The 22,014-nt window shown below is 35.3% G+C and overlaps 2 protein-coding genes across 7 annotated transcripts; one reads left to right on the top strand and one right to left on the bottom strand.

Moving 5' to 3' along the window:
• On the bottom strand, window positions 238-13,163 carry LOC109345610 (WD repeat-containing protein 11-like). 6 transcript variants are annotated; one of them, XM_019584737.1, is made up of 21 exons: window positions 12,039-13,163; window positions 10,519-11,008; window positions 9,600-9,687; window positions 9,303-9,484; window positions 8,932-9,068; window positions 8,191-8,257; window positions 7,241-7,320; window positions 7,152-7,183; window positions 6,910-7,024; window positions 6,547-6,622; window positions 6,270-6,452; window positions 6,010-6,170; window positions 5,412-5,517; window positions 4,378-4,591; window positions 3,997-4,280; window positions 3,738-3,859; window positions 3,255-3,399; window positions 3,050-3,142; window positions 1,883-1,956; window positions 1,145-1,198; window positions 238-1,064 (listed from the first exon to the last, which is right to left on the bottom strand). In XM_019584737.1, exons 1-21 carry the CDS (start codon window positions 13,049-13,051, stop codon window positions 764-766), a joined length of 4,017 nt encoding a protein of 1,338 aa, XP_019440282.1. In that variant the 5' UTR covers window positions 13,052-13,163; the 3' UTR covers window positions 238-763. The 6 variants fall into 6 exon arrangements, with proteins under 6 accessions (XP_019440282.1, XP_019440291.1, XP_019440256.1 ...); XM_019584746.1 differs by having other exon boundaries at window positions 7,152-7,320; window positions 10,519-10,610; window positions 10,704-11,008; XM_019584711.1 differs by having other exon boundaries at window positions 7,152-7,320.
• LOC109345641 lies at window positions 18,858-20,962 on the top strand. Its single transcript, XM_019584767.1, has 4 exons — window positions 18,858-19,232; window positions 19,329-19,443; window positions 19,548-19,662; window positions 19,852-20,962. The coding sequence occupies exons 1-4, from the start codon at window positions 19,132-19,134 to the stop codon at window positions 20,775-20,777; spliced, it is 1,257 nt and encodes a 418-aa protein (XP_019440312.1). The 5' UTR covers window positions 18,858-19,131; the 3' UTR covers window positions 20,778-20,962.

Raw genomic sequence — 22,014 nt, 5'->3', positions numbered from 1 at the left:
AACTTATTTTCTTTATTATATTAGTCATCATGTTTTTAGCCGATCCCACTTAGTACGATAAAAGAGTCTAATCGTCTACGACTCTATTTGACATTTTAATCTCCAATTGTTGTTAAGCGCTAATGCACATTTTATTGATTCTATATATTCCAATTTAAGCCATGGTATTCCAATACAAAATTTCAGGTGTTTGCCTTTATAGGGAAGGTGAACAGTACAAAAGAACTTCTATGTGCGATTTCAAACCATACCCCCTTTCGAGTATTAGTAATTGACACGTCTGAATAATAAAGTGCTCTCACATTTCATGTGTATATATCTTTAGGTTTGGCGTTACATGTAAATAGATGCAACCATTTAAGTTCCTATCAAGTACCCACATAAATACAATTGAATGATTAGTTGTCGACAAAAATTTATACACATGCTACAATAGTATGATTACCAAATCTGATGCAATATTTTTAACTTAAGAAAGTTCATGGAAACCATATTAACTGCAGTTCATTGGATTGTGTTACATAGAAGACTTCGGTATTTTGCCACCTCCATTTGTCCAAGACGCGCTTTGGGTCATTCCCTTCCCAATGCCTTCCATTATAGTACACATTTGGCAACAGCATGGGTAATGAAAGTATCTGCGCCTTTTAGCGGTACGGGCAAAGCAATCACCTACAACTTTCTTTTCAAGCCCAGAGTTGTTAATCGACTGCTTTCATGAATATAAATGTGAACTTTGAATCCATTTCATCAAGCCCTGCAACTAGTCAGAGAATGGCTGCGAATCCATGCATAGATGCACCAATTTTCTTTGGTATTCCCCGAAATACTCATCAACTGCAATGACATCTTCATTCTCTGGATCTAAATCTCGCAAATTTAGTAGCTTCTCTGTAACTGATGAACTTGAATCATCATCAACAATACCCAAATTTGAAACTATTTCTGCATGGATTTCACGGCATGCAAGGACAAACATTGCAGCTGTGTCAGGTAGTTGAGCCTTCCGGAGAGCTGTCAATGCTTCTTGCAGTGCACCAGCGGCAACATACAAAATTAAAGCCCTGCATTGGGCAATTTCAGCTCAAATTGAGTAAACAGTCTTACGATAAAGTTAATATTTGAAACAGAAAATCAGTGGTACCTCCAGATATTATGTTCAGTGTACAGGACATGTCCAGCCCACCTTTGCAACACTCTGCAAGAATACAAAATATAGCAAAAATGTCCTAGTCATATCAAAGCAGAGACTTTGAGACAGCAATCATGTCGGAAATATAAAAAATCAAAAACTATGTAAAATTCCAAATGATTCTAGAAATCTGTCAGTGGCATGGTCAGGGATGGAAGGAGAGGAGGGCAACCATGGGTCGGGTCCCCTCCCTCCTTAATATATTTAAATTATTTGCGTGGTATATATGCACATGAATGTTTAAATATATTCTTTTGTAGTGCTGTGTAAATTATATTGACTCTTTTAAGATAGTTGAACACCATAAGATGATTGTTGGTTTAGCCATATTATAGCAGCTATAATTCCCAAAAAATTTAGAAGTCAAGTTTTTACACATAATTTTTTGTAACAAGAATATAAATGTGAACTTTGAATCCATTTCATCAAGCACTGCAACTAGTCAGAGAATGGGTGCGAATCCATGCATAGATGCACCCATTTTCTTTGTTATTCCCCAAATTACTCATCAACTGCAATGCCTTCCATAAGTTTTGGAGGTTATGCTGCTAAATGCTAATAACATATGTGAATTATAACATGAAATGAATGTGTTTACCCCGTTCATATAAAATAAAATAACAAAAATAAGTTGTGAATTGAAGTAAATTTATGTGGATAGAAACATCTATTAAAGGAAAGAATAAGAACCTTGCATAATCTGATCCTTGTAAGTGACTAGCAGCTAAGGTTGCAGCATCCGTCCAGCATCCGGCATCTTGTAGCTGCATAAGAATTAAGATATGACATTGCATTTCCGTAAGAAAAAATCAAGCACATTATATTGATACCCTTTCTGTTAACTTTTAAATTAGGAAATCCTAAGGAAGTGTTTAAAAAATAATTCCCTGAGCTTCTAAGGAAGAAGGCCATTTAACATCCAGCACATTGGTACAAGGAATTGCTTGTACCTGGTTAATGTGATTCCCATGATTGTCCCCAGGGAGTACCTCTGTGTGCTCTTGGATGTCTCATTCATTAAAATTGGTATAGTAAAATTATGGCCGGAGTTGCTTATGTTGGACCATAAAAAATAGAAAACTTCATATTACGCCATTTAATTATCATGTGTGTGTAGAAATGTAGTCATTAACAACTTCTGCCACTAAGATTGCATTAGGGTTGGCTTTGCAAATTTAAATAATTGGGTTTTACTTTGGAAAGCAATAGCTTAAGATAATCTAGATAATTTTATTTGAGTTGAAAACCTATTTTTCAGTGTACAGGAATTTTTAATCAATTGAATACTCAAGATAGGAAAGCTCAATCATGGTAATAACAAATTAACAATATCAAGAGACTATTGGCACAAAAGTGGAAAATATTAGGTGCAAGGAAGTCAACTTATTTCAAATATAAAGAATTTAAGCACATTTTTTCTGCAGTATTTGATAGAAAAGTCAGTGACTGATCATACAAAAATAGGAACAAACTTAACCAATAAGAAGTTTCACTTCCACAGCATTAAAAGTTCTGCAGCTACACTTTGTCCCGTAAGTTTTGTTGTTTTAATGTCGATAAAATATGCTAAATTTTGGATCCAGTTCTCACTTAAATGGAGTAATGAAAAATTCCTTGACAACTTGAGCTTTGAATATCACCAAAGAATTTTAAGGTACTTATCATGCAGGTTGAATAACATAAATAGCATTATACACAAAATTAATAAAGCAGCTAAGGCTCTAAGCTATTGACTATAACTTCATAAGATTAACATACTTAACCAGGTGAAATCTTAGAAGCTTACTACTATGTTTGAATGTATATAGGACTGTAATGCTGAGTTTAAGAAAGCATGGAGAGTAAAAGTAGCCTAACCTGAGAACATGCTTCTTGATATCTTCCAACTGCACAGAGAAGATGAGTACCGGATAGTGACCTATCAGCCCTCACCATGTTGGCTGCAACAACCTAAAAAGTACATCTCATACTATAAAAAACTACATACATGTTTATTTTTGTATACCAACCAGAAATTACATATTTTGATGCCTAAACACATGCATGCCCCAGTTAAACTCACCTTGACTGCGAGTTCATGAAGAGACTTTGAAACAGCCGAAGATAGAGCAAATGCACGAAGAGCGTTCACATAGAAGTAAGAGCTCTCTGGAGGAGTAGAAAGCAATAAACTGACTGCAACTTCTAGGTTTCCAACTGAGACAAGCCTGATAGCAGCAAATTCAAAAGGAGTTGCGAAGTGAGTATCAAAATTGGAGTAACAATCCCATTCACAGCAGTAAAGGAACAGAAACTTCAGTGTGATTTCTATCACAGAAGCACCTTTTCTTTTTGGAACAAAACATCAACATGGGAAGGGCGAAGACTTCAACACAGTCTTGCACAATTAAGATTTCTAATGGTGCAGAAAAACTTAAGGTTTTGCATTACGACTACCGAGTCAGACACAGACATTATGCTAAATATCGTCTGACCTTAAGAAGTTCCTGTTCAACTAAGCCACATACTCTAAACAGAATCATAAAAGAAACGATAATTTACTTACTCGTGTACACGTTTCTGTATAGCTTCTTCACCTTCTAGTTTTTCATGCCAAGAAATTCGCTCACTAGCACTTTTCCACAACTCTTCCTGGTCAAAAGTCATCGACCTTAGCTGACCTTGACTCTGCAAACCAAAATGTTAGTCATTAAGAAGAATTTGACACCCAACATTGAAAGCAACTCTAACCCAACAATTTGGATGTGGGACACTACAATGTATGTAATGTGACAAAACCTTAAGGACATTATAAGAAATCATACCAATACACATCCCCCCATTTCTTCTGTTGGTTTCCCTTTTGATAATATTCTAGACAGTAAGGATGTCTCATCAACCTCAGAGACAGATTCCTCTGAGGGCCCCTTCGGTGGAGGCTTTCTCCATAGCTTATTCATCGCATCTTTAAAAGCACGGCGCAGCTGTAACCAAAACAGAGCTTCTGATGATTCACCAAATATTGTAGCTGCAAAGGCAAACCTTGCAGCACAACCTTTATCCAAAATACTAGCATACAACTTGGCTCTCTCATCGTCGAGTATGCAACCTTGAAAGATAAAAATATTGGTAAAAAAATTAAACACCAAAAATACAAATATCAAGCAAAAGAATTTTAATAATCGAAACTGTTCATAAGATATAACCTTCTTTTCGATATGGTTCCAATACTTTTAAAAGCATCTCTGGCACCACAGAGTCACCAAGAGGTGGTATGTTGATCATGTATGTGCGAAGATCCTCCACAGATGAAGGAGTTCCAGGAATTAAGTGAGGCCTCTTTTTTATGGTAGTACTGCAGGTATTAAACCAAGAAGGTTTGACACCCAATTGCAAGATCATGCGCACTGCCTGTAAACACTAGTAAATATTTAGTGAAGCATTAAAAGAACAAATACATAACATGGAGCTAATGACCAATATAATAATAAATAATCCATACTAGTAAAATCTGTACCACCACTCCAAGAAAGGCAAAAAAAAAATCCCATCAAAATTAAATATGCAGCCCTAGGCTAAAAGTGAGTTAAGGTTAGCCTAGACAAAAGGATGGAGCCTAAAACAGATTGGTAACCAGTAACAAAGTAATGAGGAATACTCCATTTAATTATTTTTACCCAAATACGAAAGCTTGTTGAAGATTAGTGGTATTAGAGAATAGTGAAGAATGTAATAAAGGATAAGAGTTAGGTGTTAGTTATATTCTAGAACAGGGTTAGGTAGATTTGGGGATTAGCTATCCAGTCTACTCTAACTATAAATATCCCTTCCCTTCCTATCTTGTAACTAACTTTCATTTCTAGCAATAATACAGTTACCACAATTCTCTCTTTCCCTATTCTCTTCCTTTCCTCTCTCTATTCTCCCTATTCTTACATGGCATCAGAGCTTTAATATTCTCTAATAAGTGAAAACAGATACCTATAAGCATGACAAAAATTCAAAACTGACCCATATTATGAGATCACTTTCGTTTCATTCCTTAAATTTTTCATATTGCTTCTTACATCCAGCACACCAAATCTGTTGTTAGCGGTGCACTTTTATCTATAACATGCAGCAATATAATATATAATTGAAGACTTAATTATATAGCTTAGTAAGCAACAACAAGACAATAGAATATGTAATTTTAGCTGGTTCAGTCAAATCGGTAAACTAAATACTGATGATATATTACCAGAGCATGTGGTGTAGGAAGTATTATGGGACAGCATATAGGCATTGACCGAAATCTCTCCTTTATATTTCTGATACGGGGTACATGACCGGATCGTTTATCGTTTCTGCATGAGAAGAAGAGCACGTCATTTGCAAAGTCATTGATACTAAAACTAAAAGGTTAGAAACATAATGAACTAATAATTCATTGATGCTGCACTGTATTGAGCTGAAAATAATTCCACAAGGCATAAATAATTTGCAAATCAATTAATCAAGATGATGGTTCAAAACTTTTAATCTCTTATCGCCTTTCAGCCACATGTCCAATAAAGTTTCCTACCTCCTCCCCAACCCTTCTCTGTCTTTGATATATATGACAATACCAGAAGGACATATAATTCAACAACAATTGAGTGACATCAAGTGCCATTTCCGCTATAGTCCTGTTTTTCCAAGGATTTCAATGTTAAGGTGAATGTTTTCTTAACTGTTACCTTTACCACCATCCGTTCTAGTCCCAAGAGTACAACATTATCTTAGACCACAAACATTCCAATAATAATACCAGAGAAGGAAGGATTTCATCAATACTGAGAGTGACTTGTGGCCCTTACGCAGTAATTTCAACAAGGCGAAAGCTACTATCCGCTCCAGCAATGCACAGTACCAGCGGGTCATTCTTATCTGTTCGCAGGGGCAACCAATCAAGCTCCAACACAAGGGTTCCAGGAAATTGAGGTTGCAAAAGTGAATTGGCTAAGGGGTCTGGTGAATCCTGCAAAAAAGTGATGAAACTTGAGATTTACGATCAACAGATCAAATAAAATAACTATCAAACTGCATTTGTAGTCCAGAAAAAGTAAATCCATATTACCAAATCAAATACAGAAAATGTATTATCATAAAACAGAACAGCAATACGCCCCCGGCTATGGTCCCCTGGTACAAAAGGTGAGAATTTGATTCGCCGGATTCCTTCTCTGTGAGTGTTGAAGGAGGAAGAATGTCCAGTTGTCACATCCCACCATCTTATGTTCCCTATTCTGTCTCCCATGACCTAAAAAACTAATTTAGTCAAAACCATCATTCTATTTAGAGCAAATTCAGTTTATCTATATATATTGAATCAATTCTAAAGTAACGATGTATACCACATGAGGCAAGCGATAGGCCATTGCAGTAATCAATCCATCTGATGATACAAAGGAAGAGGAAGGCCATTTGGGTCTGTGGACAACACTAACTTGATCAGATCATCAGATTATTAAGCAAACAAAAAGGAAGAATTGCACGAGTGGTGTACCATATAATAAAAGCATGACAAATTAAAATATCAGATCAGAGGTTAAGTGAATAATCATTAATAACTGCAGGAAAAAATGAATATACAAGACAAATTATACATGCCTTTACATGGACTAAATAATAACCAATGCAAACTCAACAGTCCAAATATCACGAAAAACAACACAATTGCAGTAATGCACCTTTTTCTAAATGAAAAGAGTTAACACCTGAAGTCTCGAATTCTTCGACCTTGTACTTCAAAAACTCCAAGAGCCCCATTCACCAGAGCAAATGCAAAACTTTCAGAAGTGTCGTCCTGAAATCCCTCAGTGCTTGAACCCTCTGGGGTAAGAGATATTAACTTATGAATAAACTATTTTTAATCTTGCACAAAAAAGGAATGAAAGATCAATTCTAGACAAGCAACGATTCAGATAATATCTAAGCACTTCAAGCAAGCAACCCCCACTTGAATCAGATGAGGAAATCTTTGATGACGTAAACACTTCATCTGACGCACCAGATGTTTGCTCCTTAGACGACAGAGATGAATCTCTAGAAGCTGCATTTTGAGCAGGACGTGGAACTGTTGGAAGAGTCCATTCCAATACAGTAAATGGAAGAGCTAACGATCTAAGCTACATAGAGATAGCAAGAATTATAAATATCCGGATGAAATATATAACAGCTACACTAAGGCCATCAAAATTAACCATGAGAGTAAAGTTTCTCTTACAAGTAATGGTTTTGAAAGTAATGGGAAATGGAAATCAGCTAGTATTAACCAAGTCATACTTGAGATAAGCATTACCAGCAAAATCTATATCTGAGTCCATGTAATGGCTAGCTCTACCAAGACAGCATCAACAACTCAGAATTAACTAGAATGCCAGTTTTGAAGACTATATATATAAGTATGTATCTATTACAATCCTTGTCCATATTTGATAGTGCACAAAATGTGATCTCAGTTAAAATTCACCAAAATCATTTTTTCTGAAACATGAGTTATAGGACAGGCAAGGGAAACTCAAAAAGAAATGGAGAAATTGAGGAAGAAACTATAGTATGGAAGCATTCTTTAAATAGGAAAGATTAAACCCTAAATTACATTAATCACAAATTACTTGAAACAGTCTTTTCGCTTGTGAGGGTAAGGTTGTGTACATTTACCCTCCCTATACCCAACTAGATGAGAGCCTCATGCATTGAGTCACCCTTTTTATTACTCCATGCTTCAATAATTATAGTAGCCATATTCAATATCTTCTGAATCCTATCTCATTCCACGTCAAATAGAGACCAAAAAATATAAATCTACTGCAAGTAAAGTACTCAAAAGAAAGGAAATTTCAATATTAAGTGTCAACAATGAGCATTACAGTATCACCCAGAGCCTACTTAAGTACTTCCACTCAAGAATATATGCACTTAAGCCAGATACCAAATCACATCACATACAACAAATATTGAGAAAGGGAGTGGGCTCTAGTTCACCGTCAACCTACCATGATAGGACTTTTAGTCATTGCCCAAACCTCCACAGGTGCATCACGAAACAAAATTAGAAGATACCTGAAATGTTGGGGATATCAAACTAATGAAAACCAAGATGTAATCACAGAATTATCTGTTAATGTAGGGTGAAGTAAAGCAAACAGCCATCATTGAAAGGGTCAAGAAATATGAATATTTAACATAAGAATCTGATCAAAATGGTTGCACAATGCTGCCATAGAATATTTCAATTGCTATCAAGTGTTATAATATTTGACACTTGATAGTGGTAGATGTGGGGGAAAGAATAGAAATGAAGGCATGATTTTTTTGGGATCATGTTAAGCACCAAGTCCATCCTTCATGTCAACAAAAAATAGGTTGAGTCCCGAACTCCCGATGCACCCATCATCTGCAACTCAGATTGCAACATTGTACAGGAGACCCTTTTGTGTAAACAGTCAGATACATCAACATTCACTAAAATCCAAAGATAGGATACACAAGGGATATTACCTGAACTAAATATAATTCAATATAAACTTGAGCATTATTAAGTCAATAAATTCCATCTTGCTGGTACAAATTTGTTGATATAACAAAGCCATTATTAGGGCTTACAAGTATTGTATTAACACATAAGTATATAAAGAGAAATGGGAAAGTGTGCAACCAAAGGAAGATTCAGAAACTATATTGATACTGAATTATATAATTCTATAACAATATTAAAAAATAGCTTTGAGATTCACCTTCCAGACGAAGATGTTCTCAAAGCTCTTATTGGTGCACGTTCTGGCTTCTGCAAAACTCGGAACATCTTGTTAAGGCCACTTCGAAGGCAGGTCACAGCTAGCTTGTTAATATATCCTCCAGATTTTTCATTAGCCTGAGCTCAAAAAATATATGCATAACAAATGAACAACGACATAGAAATGCTTTAAAACAATATGAAATTATAATGAAGCTAGCATGAAGTAATATGCTCCAATCATAAAGCTTATCATGCAGAGAGACATGATACAATACTTACAAAACAAAGATCGAAACTTAAAGAAGTAAACTGTGTAGGAAAATAACATATAAAAAACTGTTCGAACATAAGTACCAAATTATAAAATACCTGACTATACGAAAATGAAACCAGCCTGGAATTTCCTAGCCATCGAAGTCCCCTAACAATACCATTATGTACAGATAAACTTGATGCAACAGCATTGGCAGAAACGTCAACAACCTCTATTGTCCCATTCTGTGTTCCCAAAGCAACCAGGGGAACAGCTGCTGCAGGATAATTTCCTCCACCTTCAAATAACATTATCTCTAATCAACACAAAAACCTACTAAGCATAATAACCTCTATAGAAGGAAAATTCTAGATTTGAGTGATATATGTAAACTTGTGAGAAGATAAACTAACGGGCCAGAGTAGCTGTTAGAGAAGGGGTTGGTACTGCCAGCATAGTCACTGTTGATGAGAGAAGCTGAAGCTGTCCAACTAAGCTAATCTACATTAGAACAAAAGGACAAAGCCATTTACATATATTGGTCAACTTCAAAATTTTGAAGACAACACATAAAATCCATATAGGTTCTACCCAACGTTTAAATGCAATTTTTCAGCATAGAAAAGTCGGAATCAGATCATCGCTAAGATCATAAGTCAAATAATGAGAATTCAGACGCCAATTTTGGAATGTGTGATCCTACTATCTGCCTCCAGGCAAAAAGAACCCATTGGACCCAACGAATGTTCACTTCAGTGAAGAGCAAATGATGAAAGAAACTCAGTTACATTTGGACAAATATTATAACTTTCTCATCCTTCTTGAGCTTGTTTATTTTCTTGGAAGGAAGAGAAGATTGGGAAAGAATGACTGTTCAGGACTTGTACATACAGATATATAAATAGGGACAGAATAAACAGCAATGCAGGCTGTCTGTACCATAATCCATGCATGGGGAGTGCACACAAGTTTTATACATGCATAAGCACATTCCCCATGTGGTGGAATATATGAACCAGAAGAAAGAAAAAACTAGCCAAGTACATTATTAATACCATGGGCTAGATGCAGTAAATAAAGTCAAGTTGTTAACCTGAAGAGAGAATTAAATTCTACAATAGCACTCTATCTGTTTCTTTGCAAGGGCTTAGAATAATACAAAAATATTTTTAAAAAGGCTTGGTTCTTGTATGTTTTTAAACCATTACATTTCTTGAATTTCCATATTTAGATTAAAAATTAAAGCTTGCATTCTCTCTATTTATCTGCACTGAGTTTGCCATTCGAGCAATAAATGTAGCTTATAAAGGAAGTTTGTAAGTTTGGACTTACTTTTATTAACATTTCTTCTTGATTGAGGATTGAACTTGACAAACAGCTTTTACTATCATTGAGACGCACCTTCTGCCTGCGTAGATTTGGATCTCGTCCACCAGTAGAAGATATTATGCTGTTAGAGGTAGCCTCAGGAAATGATATTTTACTGTCATCATTGACTAACCCCAACTTTTTATCATCCTTTTGAGTGTCTGCAGCATGCCCTTCAGTAGTCAAGAGCCAGTCCCATATTTTTCCATCATCAGAAATGGAGATCAAATGCATCTTAGAAACAATTATTGACTCATCACAAAAATCAAAAGGATTGTCAAAATCCTCGCGAAGGTAAGGAGAACTAGGAACATCAGAATAACTGATTCCAATGTTCTGAATTGTAGAATCTGATTGGCATAAAAGGACAGAGAGTATTGAAGGAGAAGGGACAGAGGTTCCAATTGAAGGCATTAACTCTTCCATTGAGCACATAACATGTACTTGTTCCCCACTGTGATTGGATGCAGATAAATATATCTCTTAGATACAGAAAAACACTTCCAATAAATCAGCAAGACTAAATATTAAGAAATGAAGAGAGGGAAAGAGGGTGAGAAACCAGAAATGCATCAAGCCTCTACTGAGATCTGTGTTGCACGAATACGCCCACGTGCCCGGTGCAAATCGGACACGGGTTCACAATGGGAACGTCCGGGTACACCCAGTTCGTACCCATCAACAACAAAAAACATTGTGTCAGGTAAGGGCACGGTGCAACAGACTCGCCCAAAACCTAGGTAGTTAATTGCACTCTATCACACTGTGATAGCGAAGGAGCAGTGGTTTTCGGCCCTTTCATGCAAGGAGACGGTGAATCGCATTGCACATGGCCATCACAGCGAGATTGCAGCCCCGTTTGCAGCAAAATCATGGGGCTAGAAGCTGCCTCCACTTTCTGAAACTTGGATCCTCTTTTAAAGAGGAAAAGTCTATTTGGCCCTATCTTTTAACTCATGGGAAGGGCTTTTCAATCATTTTGCCCTCCCAAGTGTGAAACCCTAATTTCTCTTAGCTGCTACGCTCAATTAATGACAACCCAGGGCTGTTTCACAGGTCCAAAGTTAGGGTGTAGGTTTTAATGGGCCATTTTCTTTAAAGGCTAGCTCATTGAAGAAGGGTTGCCAAAGTCATAAGTGAAATTTGCAGTAATATCATATTAGAAAAATGGGAAAGCTCCTCTAAAGTGAGATTGAGTGTAAGGGGAGAAAGTGACAAGGTATATACCCTTAGACCATTTAGTGGATTGAGATCTTCATGCACTTTAATCAATCAACATAGATACACATCACTTTCTCACTTCACATTAAGATTACTTTATAGGCTGATTTTATAGGAAGATATATAATTCCCCCCATACTTTCTTGCAACCACTAAAACATAAAAACTAAGCTGCTATACAATCTTGTATTAGGGACGAAAATGTATGCATGAACTTGTATATAATATGCATAAAGTCAAAAAGTAAGGGAATAAGTGCTTACGGTTTCCTCCTCCAGGTGCTGAGCTTGCCATCAATATGAGCACAGTAAACCCAGTCGTTATTTGGATCAGGCAACACATCAAGAAACTTGCCGCAGCCGCGAGGCAACGCACTGGTAAAGATCACTGTCTCGTACTGCAAATCAAACACGAGCAATTCCCTCGGAAATGTGACGAACAAAATGTGCCTCCACTGCTGCGAAAACGCGAACCTCGCTGTGTAAAGCGGAAACGCTGCCGAAGCAGGCAACGCCGCGGCAGAACCAGCAGCAGAAGCAGCATCTCTCTCCACCTTAATCAATTCGCTGCTATCAGTCCGAATCTGAAGCTCCTTGACCACAATGCTTTCCTCGCTATCGCCAAGGAGGACAACAGACAGAAGAAAGCCTTTAAGTCCGATCGCACATATCCTACGCGAATCGAAGGGATCACGGCGAACACAGGATAAGAATTCCGGCGAGGCATCGTATTTCCAAAGACACCGTCCAGTGGAAGCATTGTAAAGAGAAAGCGTAGAAGATCCATGAATCGCAGCAATTAGGTATAAATCAGGCCGTACCTGAACCCAACATAGATCTTGAACACCTAATTTGGAGTCAGTATCAAACCAAATCACCGCCGATTTGATCCGAAAATCGAGGAGAGCGATACGGCCTTGACGGTCGCCGGCGGCGAGGAAGAGATGAGAAGACGAAGGCTCCGTTGAAAGGAGATCACGGTTGAGAGGGAGTGGGGTCCAGCGAAGAGCGGTTACAAAAGGAGAAAGTGATGACGTGGCAGAAGAAGGTGGTGGAATTGGAAAAGAAGAAAGTAGTTGCATAGAACGAGTGTCGATGATAGATAAGGAACTTCCAGAAGGGAAAGCGAGAAGACCATGAGGACTCAGATCTGAAGATCCAAAGTTGTTACGGTTTGGTGGACCAGGAAGCATTGAATCCCATGACGATGATGAAGATGATGATGATGATGAAGGTGTTGGTTCAACTGTTACTGTTGCTCTTGGACTCAACAACATTGACAATTTTTTATGAATTCGAATTGATTGGATCTTGCTTTTGATGGAATCAATGCTTGCTTGTTTTGTTAGCTACAGAGTATTATTCACTCTCAAATCTTCTCTGTCTAATTTTGGTCACTTGCTACAAATTCAAAAAGGTTTTCCTCGTTTTTTATTAATTAATGTTGGGATCCAAGGAGGTGTGGAAATGAGCTGGACTCATTGTGGATTTGTTTGAATGGAGTTTTCAACTTTAAGTAACTATTTTGTATCTCAACATGAGTTTAAGCAGAGTTTCTAGTGAATGAGAAAGATTGTTAATGTAAAAAAAAACTAATATAAATAATTAATGAGTCACTTCTTATTAGGGGTGAACAGAATCCTACCCTACCCACACACTTGACATGGGTCGATCAAAATCGAATATGGGTTTAAGGTTATGTTTGGATTTAAAAATTAGAGTCAATCAATATTTAGGATCAGATAAGGAACAAGCTAAGTATAATCTGACCTAACTCATATCATGTTTGTATATGTCTATATTCAATTGTATCACAATTTTTTTTTTGTCAAATGTATTATTGATTTTCTATTAATTAATGGTGGTGTATGATATTGTGCACCTCACGTTAGTTGTGTTTCTTATAATATTATGCACCGCACGTTGGTAAATTAATATTTCTTATTTTTTTGTAAGTGTACTTTTTTATAAGAAAATATTCTTATTTAATTATTGTTTAATTTTTTTAAGACAATTCAGATAAACAAGATTAATATGAGAAGGGGTTGAATTATGTTTAAATATATAAAAATATGTTGATTTAGATAGAATTGTGATCTAGAAATGTTATTTAAAATTAATTTCAAAGAGAAATGGAATAGTCTTAGAATTTTAAACGCTTCTAATTGGATTGGGTATATTTTATGATAGGTGATTATAACTTTAAACTAGTGTCTTATAATTGTTGACAAGGGTGAGCGATGAATAATGTTTTAAGCCGTGAAGAATAATATCTTACCATGTATAGATAAATATAATTAGAAATTAATCCATCCCTTTATTTATGTATAGGAAAGTGTGTAACAATGTAACATTATTCTTCAATTTGAATTGGGATATTTGGTGACTCATGATGCGTTGGAAATGGGCAACTAAGTTATATAAAATAAATTTGAGGTGGAACAACATGTGATGGATAAGAGCATATGAAGGGGAGGGAAAGTGTTTTTTTAGTTTGTTGGGTAATGGACAAAGATCAAGGTTTATGAATGAAGAATATTTTAAAGAGAGATGGTTAATTTATTGGGAAGTTTAACGATGATAAAATAATGCATGGAGACAACTTAATTAAGAGCAAAAAGTGGATTCATGGCAATGAAAAATGAGATTGGTGAATGAGCAGTGTACAGTATTGCATGTGAATAGCCACCACATGCAGAGGCCGTGGGAACTGGAGTGAGTTGCATCTTAAATTAATGGTGTGTTGGGAATATAATGTAATATTTATTTATGTTGTATAAATATTTATACACAATCAAATACATTATTCATAATTTATTTGTATTAATTTTTTGAAGAAATATGATAATAAAATATGAAAAATAAATTATATAGTAACAATATATAAAATGAGTGTAAAATATATATACCGATAATGTGAAGATATATACATGTATTTTGTCATTCACCATTCATTTGAATTACATTTTTCTAAAAAGTCAACAATAATTAGAAATCAATAGTGAATGATGTAATAATAATGCATGAAACTCATACACCGTTAGTACATACATTTTTTACTCATAAAAAATTCGGGTGCACATATGCTGTCCTACAAAGTGTGTCACTCCATGTGCGACTGTTTGTGATTGATTGATATATATTTAAATTAAAATTTTAATAAATAATTATTTTCTGATCAATCACAAGCAGAGACACATGGAGTAGTACACTATTTTGAGACATCAATGTTCACCCATAAAATTCATACACTATCATTACACATTATTGGAAAGTAACCGAGACTTCATTAACAGGAGATTATGTTACGGATAAAAACATTGGCTATATTAAATATCAGAAATTAATTAAGCATTTCCATTTCATTTAAAGTGAAAAATAATATAGGAAAAAGTTGGGGATTGTATTAATGAATTTTGTGTAGACCTAATGAAAATGAAAGTAGTGATCGATAGTGGGACTCATGAAAAGGAAAAACTTTCATTGTGGTGTATTCAGAGAGAATGAGGGGCAAAATAAGTAGAATGTGCATGCACACAACCGACAAATAAAGGGAACATTGAACAATAAAATTTAACTCTAATTTTTTTCTTTTCTTTTAGAGGTTAGTGAGTTATATTTAAGGTGACATAGTATCACTTTCTTCCTTTTCACTCAAATTCATTTTAAAGAAGCTTTCCCTCAAGTCAATGCCCTAGTTCTGTCCAATAAAGTTGAGGTTAATGTAACATTTACAAAATCCAAATCTAAAAATTAAAAACTTTATCATTTATTTTTAAAATATATAATTGCACAGATGATAAAGTTCTTTCAGTACAAGGGTATGAGAAATATGCATTTACCTTTCTCCTCTTTAGGGTACATGTGTAAATTAGAATGTTAACTGTTTCTTGAATCAATTATTTATGAGGAAAATGGAAAAGAACTTTTATTTATTCTTGAAAGAGAATTCTATATTAGTGTCTTGCAAGCTGGCACATATATTGCTTTCAATTACTTTATTTTATGTGAGAATCTAGTATTTCTTTAGTTGATAACACCTTATCACAAGTTTACGTTTCATGGAAATAGAAATAAAAATTACAATTCATTGACCAAGAAAAAAAGTTTGATAAGTCAAAAATGGGTTGAGAATCTTGCCCATAGTCCCATAGAATTAAGTGGTGGTGGAGAGTGTAAGAGAGGTTGTTTTCTATGCCACATTTGTCCTTAGCCACAGTACTATTTTGCTTATACCCCGGCCATAAATGCATCAAAATTAATCGAATGGTAACAAAAGTTGGACAAACCCTACTCACCACAACATGGCTGATATGACATGCATGATGCATATATTTCATCCACTTTCATTTTGCCCAAAAATATTTCACCAAACCTGTTAACAAAGGAAAAAAATCATATATGATTTGTTTATACCTGGTTTGGGCCATTGGGGTAAAAGATGTGTGTGGATACTAATTATCTAAGACTAAACCTTATGTATCCCTTTCATAATTTATTGCTAATATATAGTAGTGGTTTATGGTTAGTTTGATGGTGGTTGGGGACCTAATCACCACTTCTACGATAAAAATTACCATTTGGTTACTTTAGATTTTAAATAAAAGGAAGCTTAATTTGTATATAGTGGCTGAAAATGTGACACATAGATACATACATCAATAAATGAAAATTCACACCTAACTAACTCAAAGACCATTCTATTCCCACAAAGTAAATCTTTAGTTTTCATTATTCACATAGGCATAGCTTTTCCATGTATTTTTATTTAATATTTGTGGAGTAATAGTATATAATGAAATACCTACATGAAAGTGTTAAAGAATCTAAAGTACCAAGCTGAAAGAAGACATAAATGTGAAGATAGAGATGACATGTTTTAGAACTAGTTAGACTCCTCTCTATTAATGGTGGAGAGGTAAGTTGTGGAAAAATATACTAAAAAACTAAAAGACAATGACATTTATGACCTTTAATTTTTATTGAAGTTACAATTTTGACCTTAAAAGTAAACTATAAAATACTACTTGTCTCTCCATTAATGAAGAGAAGTCTTACCTATTCCGAACGATGTTTCATTCCATATTTTATATCCCAAACCAATTAAAATGTTACTTTTAATTTTTAATTTTTAATTTTTTTATTCGTATGCAATATGTGATTGATCTGGAACAAAGAATATGTTAATTTTGAAAATATTAGGCATGGGAAGTACTAGTGTACCAAAAGGAAAAAAGATGGAAGTTGGAAATGGGATGAATCACCTCTCCCAAAAAGTTTATGTCTCCTTGTACTAGACTAATTACATTCATCCATATAATATAAAAAATATATTTTATGTTTTTATTACTATTATTTTTAATTATTTGTCATTTTTTAATTGACTTGGTATATGAGACAACAAAAGTGGGACAGGTGATCCCATTCTACGTGAAAACTGAAAAAAGGAGTTTGGCTTTGTGCCACAGTTGTCGATAGTGGACGTGACATGAAGGAGTGAGGAAGGCCCCGTATAGGTTAACTTTTGCATGTGTTTAGTACATTGTGTTTTTATATTACCATTAATTGTTCCTCAAATTATAACTCTGGGATTGTAAAATTGAAAAAATATTTGAATTAATTGAACTTGATCGTGTTACTTTTTTTTTCTTTCTATTTCTTGGTCTATAAGTTTTCCCCCTCATAAATTGTGGTTGTTAGTGGAACAAACTTAGTTTACAAAAAACATATAAGAAGAAACATCCCAGCCAAACATGCATTGTGTCAAAAAGGTTGTTTTGAACATGTAAAAGACCTTATATTTACGATGAATTATTGTATAGTCCTAGATTAACACGTGATTGTAGTCCAAGTGAATTTGAATTTGAATATGACACGTGACAAAATTTTGTCAAATAAGGGCAGCCATAAAGAAATGTCATGAACCTATTGATAACGAAGAATCACAAGTTAAGAAATAAACACTTACTGTAATGTTTTTCATTGAGTAACCATGAAATGCCTCCTTTGGTGATGGCTTGTGTCAGGTCACGACATCTTGTGGTTGGGTCTGGAGCAAGACAAAGAGGATTGTAAGATCTTATGTGCCAAGAGTAAAGATCATCTTCAATAATAGAAAGATAAAAGTAGTTGAAAAAACAAAAGATTCATAAGTATATCCGTTCTACCATTTGAGTTGTAATCCATTATTTTAAAAGGTATTAATCTCTAAAAATATGTTGGTGAAAAAAAACTATATATCTTAATTATTATAACTTCAATTATTGATAAATTGGTAAATAAGGATAGTGAATTGTCATTATGCAGAAACATTGTTAATCCCTCCATGGTCAAATAGGACATAGATATGAATTTCATCAAGACCTTGATCATGAAGCAAAATTTAACCCCACGGTGAAAAGAATTTCTCTGGAGTAAAATGTAAATGAAAAAAATATCTGAGGACAGGGAACACTAGACTTATATTTTTTGGTACATAAGGTAACAGTGGATTCATTAACTTGATTCTCTATGGTCACACTTACACACACACACTACTTTATAGTGAAGTTGATATTACATGGGATTTTTGTCATTTTGCTTACAGTGTTGAAGTTGGATAGATAATGCACATAACCAACCAACCCAATATTAAATATAAGGGGTTATGTAGTAGTGGCATTGGGAGGGGGAGAATTTTTAATGGACTTTATTATGCAGGTACTCTTTGATAGTAACTTAACCCTCCCACACTCCTTTTCCTAAAGAGAGGTGTGACCCAGACCCCACCCTCTTCAACCCTCTCTCAACAACAACAAAAAAGATTAAACAAACAAATGCAAATAGTTCCATCAAATAACAAACAAATAGTATTTTTTGGGTGTTGCCACCTTCACTTTATGTCTAAGGAACTCTTTTGTGTGAGTGTTTCTTTCAATAACTGTTATTTTCAGAAATCGAACTCTTATCATCACAAAAAAAAAAGAAAGATAGTCCGGTGATGTGAGTAGGGTAAGTAAATTCACTGACTAAATTATTGGGGAAGACAAAAGCATGAGAAAGGTACCCTTTCAAACAAAACAGACCCATTACAAAATTGGGGAAATGAAATGAGAAAAATGGCAAAGGGAAAAGGAGCAAGTAGTAAGTAAAGTAGTAAACTGACCCATAAAAAAACACAACAAAATCTTATGTAGAGAGAGAAAAGACCACTTCTGCTGCCACTGTTTGTGCATAGTATTGTATGTAAGCTTCTATCGACCCAACACATAGACTCAGCATTCTCAATTATTTGTTTCCATTTCCTTTTTCTTCTTCTTCTTCTTCTTCTTCTTCCTATATTGTTCTTGTGTTCCTTGTCCTTTGTTGTTGTTTGAAGATGCCACGGCCAGGGCCACGCCCTTACGAGTGTGTGAGGAGAGCTTGGCACAGCGAGCGCCACCAACCCTTGAGAGGTTCCATCATTCAACAGATTTTCAGGTTCTGGGTCTTCTTGTTTTTTTGTCTTCGTTTTTTCTCTTTACTTATGCTTGTGCATTCTGTTCATGACTTTATTGCTCACCATTGTTTGATTAGGGTTGTGAATGATGCTCATAGTCCTGCTACTAAGAAAAACAAGGAATGGCAAGAGAAGCTACCAGTGGTTGTTCTTAAAGCCGAAGAAATTATGTACTCCAAAGCAAATTCTGAGGTTTATATGTTTCAGAATTGCTTGTAGAAATGTGGGTTCTTAGATCTTTAACTCTTTTTGTATAAACTACTAATATACTTTTTTATAATTGTTTTGTTGCTTAGGGAGAGTATCTTAATGTTGACACACTCTGGGAACGTCTCAATGATGCCATTAACACAATCATAAGGAGGGACGAGACCACAGAAACTGGAGACCTTTTACCTCCATGTGTTGAAGGTACTCTCATTTTCTCAGATCCACTGCAATGGGTTTGTGTCAAAATTTAATCTTGATGTGTTAATTTGTGTGATTTGGGAATGTGAATGTAGAATGTTGAGTATTGTTGAGTGATGATTAGTAATTTTGAGCTGCTAGTGATGTGTGCTTTTGTTTTTGGTTTTTATGTATGGTACTTGTGCTGATCAGCTGCACTTAACCTGGGCTGCAAACCTGTAAGGACTTCGAGAAGCGATCGACATAATAATCCCAGGACTTACCTTGCCCCGAGATCTCAACAACCTCCTCCTCCTCCTCCATCTGGGCCTCCTAAACCTGTTGGGGGCAATCCTATAAACTATACAACAAAAGTCACAACTTCTGCTGTGTCGGGAATCCCTGTATCAGATTCTGACCAGCATGTCCACCAAAATAGTAGAATGGTGGGTTCCTGTAACTACCCCTTCTCAGACAGTTTCTCTTCTGGTCCACACCGGCAGCCATCGAGAATAGAAACCAAATCATCAATAAACATGAGTTCAGTTTACCCCTTGTACTATGGTAATGAAGCTAAGGAGTCTCAATTAAGAACGACCGACATAGATACCACATGTTCCGACACAATCTTTGTTGGCAGGCCAGTAATGACTCCAGTCCCTGGGGCATCTGGAATTGGTCGAATCGATAACTTCCCCTATGGTAGATTCCAACATGTTCCAAACAGAATTGCAAAGGAAGCTGCTTTTGGCACTCATCAGGAGCCTCCAGATAAGGAATGTGATTTATCTCTGAGGTTAGGTCAATCTTTGCATCCAGACATGAGCAGAAAAGGTAGTCCGGCATATGAAATGGAAGACGTTGGATTAGGAACTTCTTGGGGAGCCAGAAAGTTTAGTCATCTATCTATGCAGAAAAATAAAGAGTTCTGTTTTAACCCTAGAGAGACAGGGTATGGTGCCGTTGACTCCACCAATTATACTAAATATAATGCAGAGGATGAAGATCAGAACTTAGAGGCAACTTTGCGGAAGCGCAAAGCACCTGTAGGTAACAGTGAGGAGGATGGGCAATTTTGCCGGTATCTAGGGGTCCCATCCATTCCGTTTACGGATAGAACCCAAAGGCCAGGTTCGTAGATAGTCTTTCCTGTTGTATCATATATGCATCAGCAGATAATCGAAAATGTTGGTGAATCCTCTTTTGTAGATTCTCTCTTAATGTGTAGCTCTGCTTGTGAGAAATTCTAGAAGCTGGGATTGAGTTTGGTAATTGCATTGCTGCAAATGAGAACTGTATATAAGATCTTAGCTTGCTTGTTTAATTTCTGCTTGGTTCAAAAGATCAAAAGCGAATTCTTAACTTTTAAAATGGAGTTTCTAAAAGAAATCATATGATAAATCCCTGAGAAACCTCTCTGATTAAGGTTTGATGCATAGCAAAAATATGTCAGAACTAGCCTGATTTGCTTCATGAAGCATTCTTCATAATCAGCCTTTAATGCTTGTGGCACATTTACTACAATGGTAGCACCAACTTACAAGATATGCACACTATCCATTGAAACCCCTGTTACAAAAAATGTTCTGATAAAACCAACTTTATGGATCTTAAATATAAAATTGCATAGATGGATATTGCTGATTTCTTTTAAAGAATATCTTAATGCATAATTTTCTTTGGATACATAATTTTCGTAATCTAACACCAGAAATAGATTATGTGTTAAGAGTGGTTATGGGTTAAAGGATTGATCATAGATACTGTTGGTAAATATGTTTTACAACTTCAAATAATAATGTATGTATGAGGAGAGTACAATTAATACGAGGAATCGTAAATACACTTCACATGTGTTGTTGTCTCTCCCAATAAATATCGTTCATAGAAATTGAATTTTTGACCTTTTGGTCATCTTGACAATCTAACGAGGACATTACAGTATTAAACGTCTTGGTAGTAGACATATTAAGGTTAATGAACAAACTACAATATTTGACCTTTTATGTTAAAGTTATATACCAGTGACATTAACCAAAGGCCGTGGAAATATCTTCTAATATTTCAATACTTTTATAACCGGCCGTTTTGACAGTTTTGGTCAATCCAAACTAATCTAACCATTAATTCAGTTATGATTTATGAATGAGATGATAAAGGGTGAGAATAAAGTTGGAAAAGTTGATTAGAACTTTCTTGATAATGTCAAATAACTTTAAACAAATCAATTTTTTACAGAAAAGACATGCAGGGTCATATCATATTAGCTAACCTACATTTGTGAAGGCTACTTTAGGTGCAGCTAATTAAACGTTTTATAAGTCAATAACTTAACTATCTCACCTAATTTTTTTGCTCATTCTTTGCATTAAACTT

Source organism: Lupinus angustifolius, chromosome LG01 (genome assembly GCF_001865875.1).
Source record: "Lupinus angustifolius cultivar Tanjil chromosome LG01, LupAngTanjil_v1.0, whole genome shotgun sequence".
Lineage (NCBI taxonomy): Eukaryota > Viridiplantae > Streptophyta > Magnoliopsida > Fabales > Fabaceae > Lupinus > Lupinus angustifolius.
Note: the sequence above shows the minus strand (reverse complement) of the source record. Positions and strands in the feature narration are given on the sequence as shown.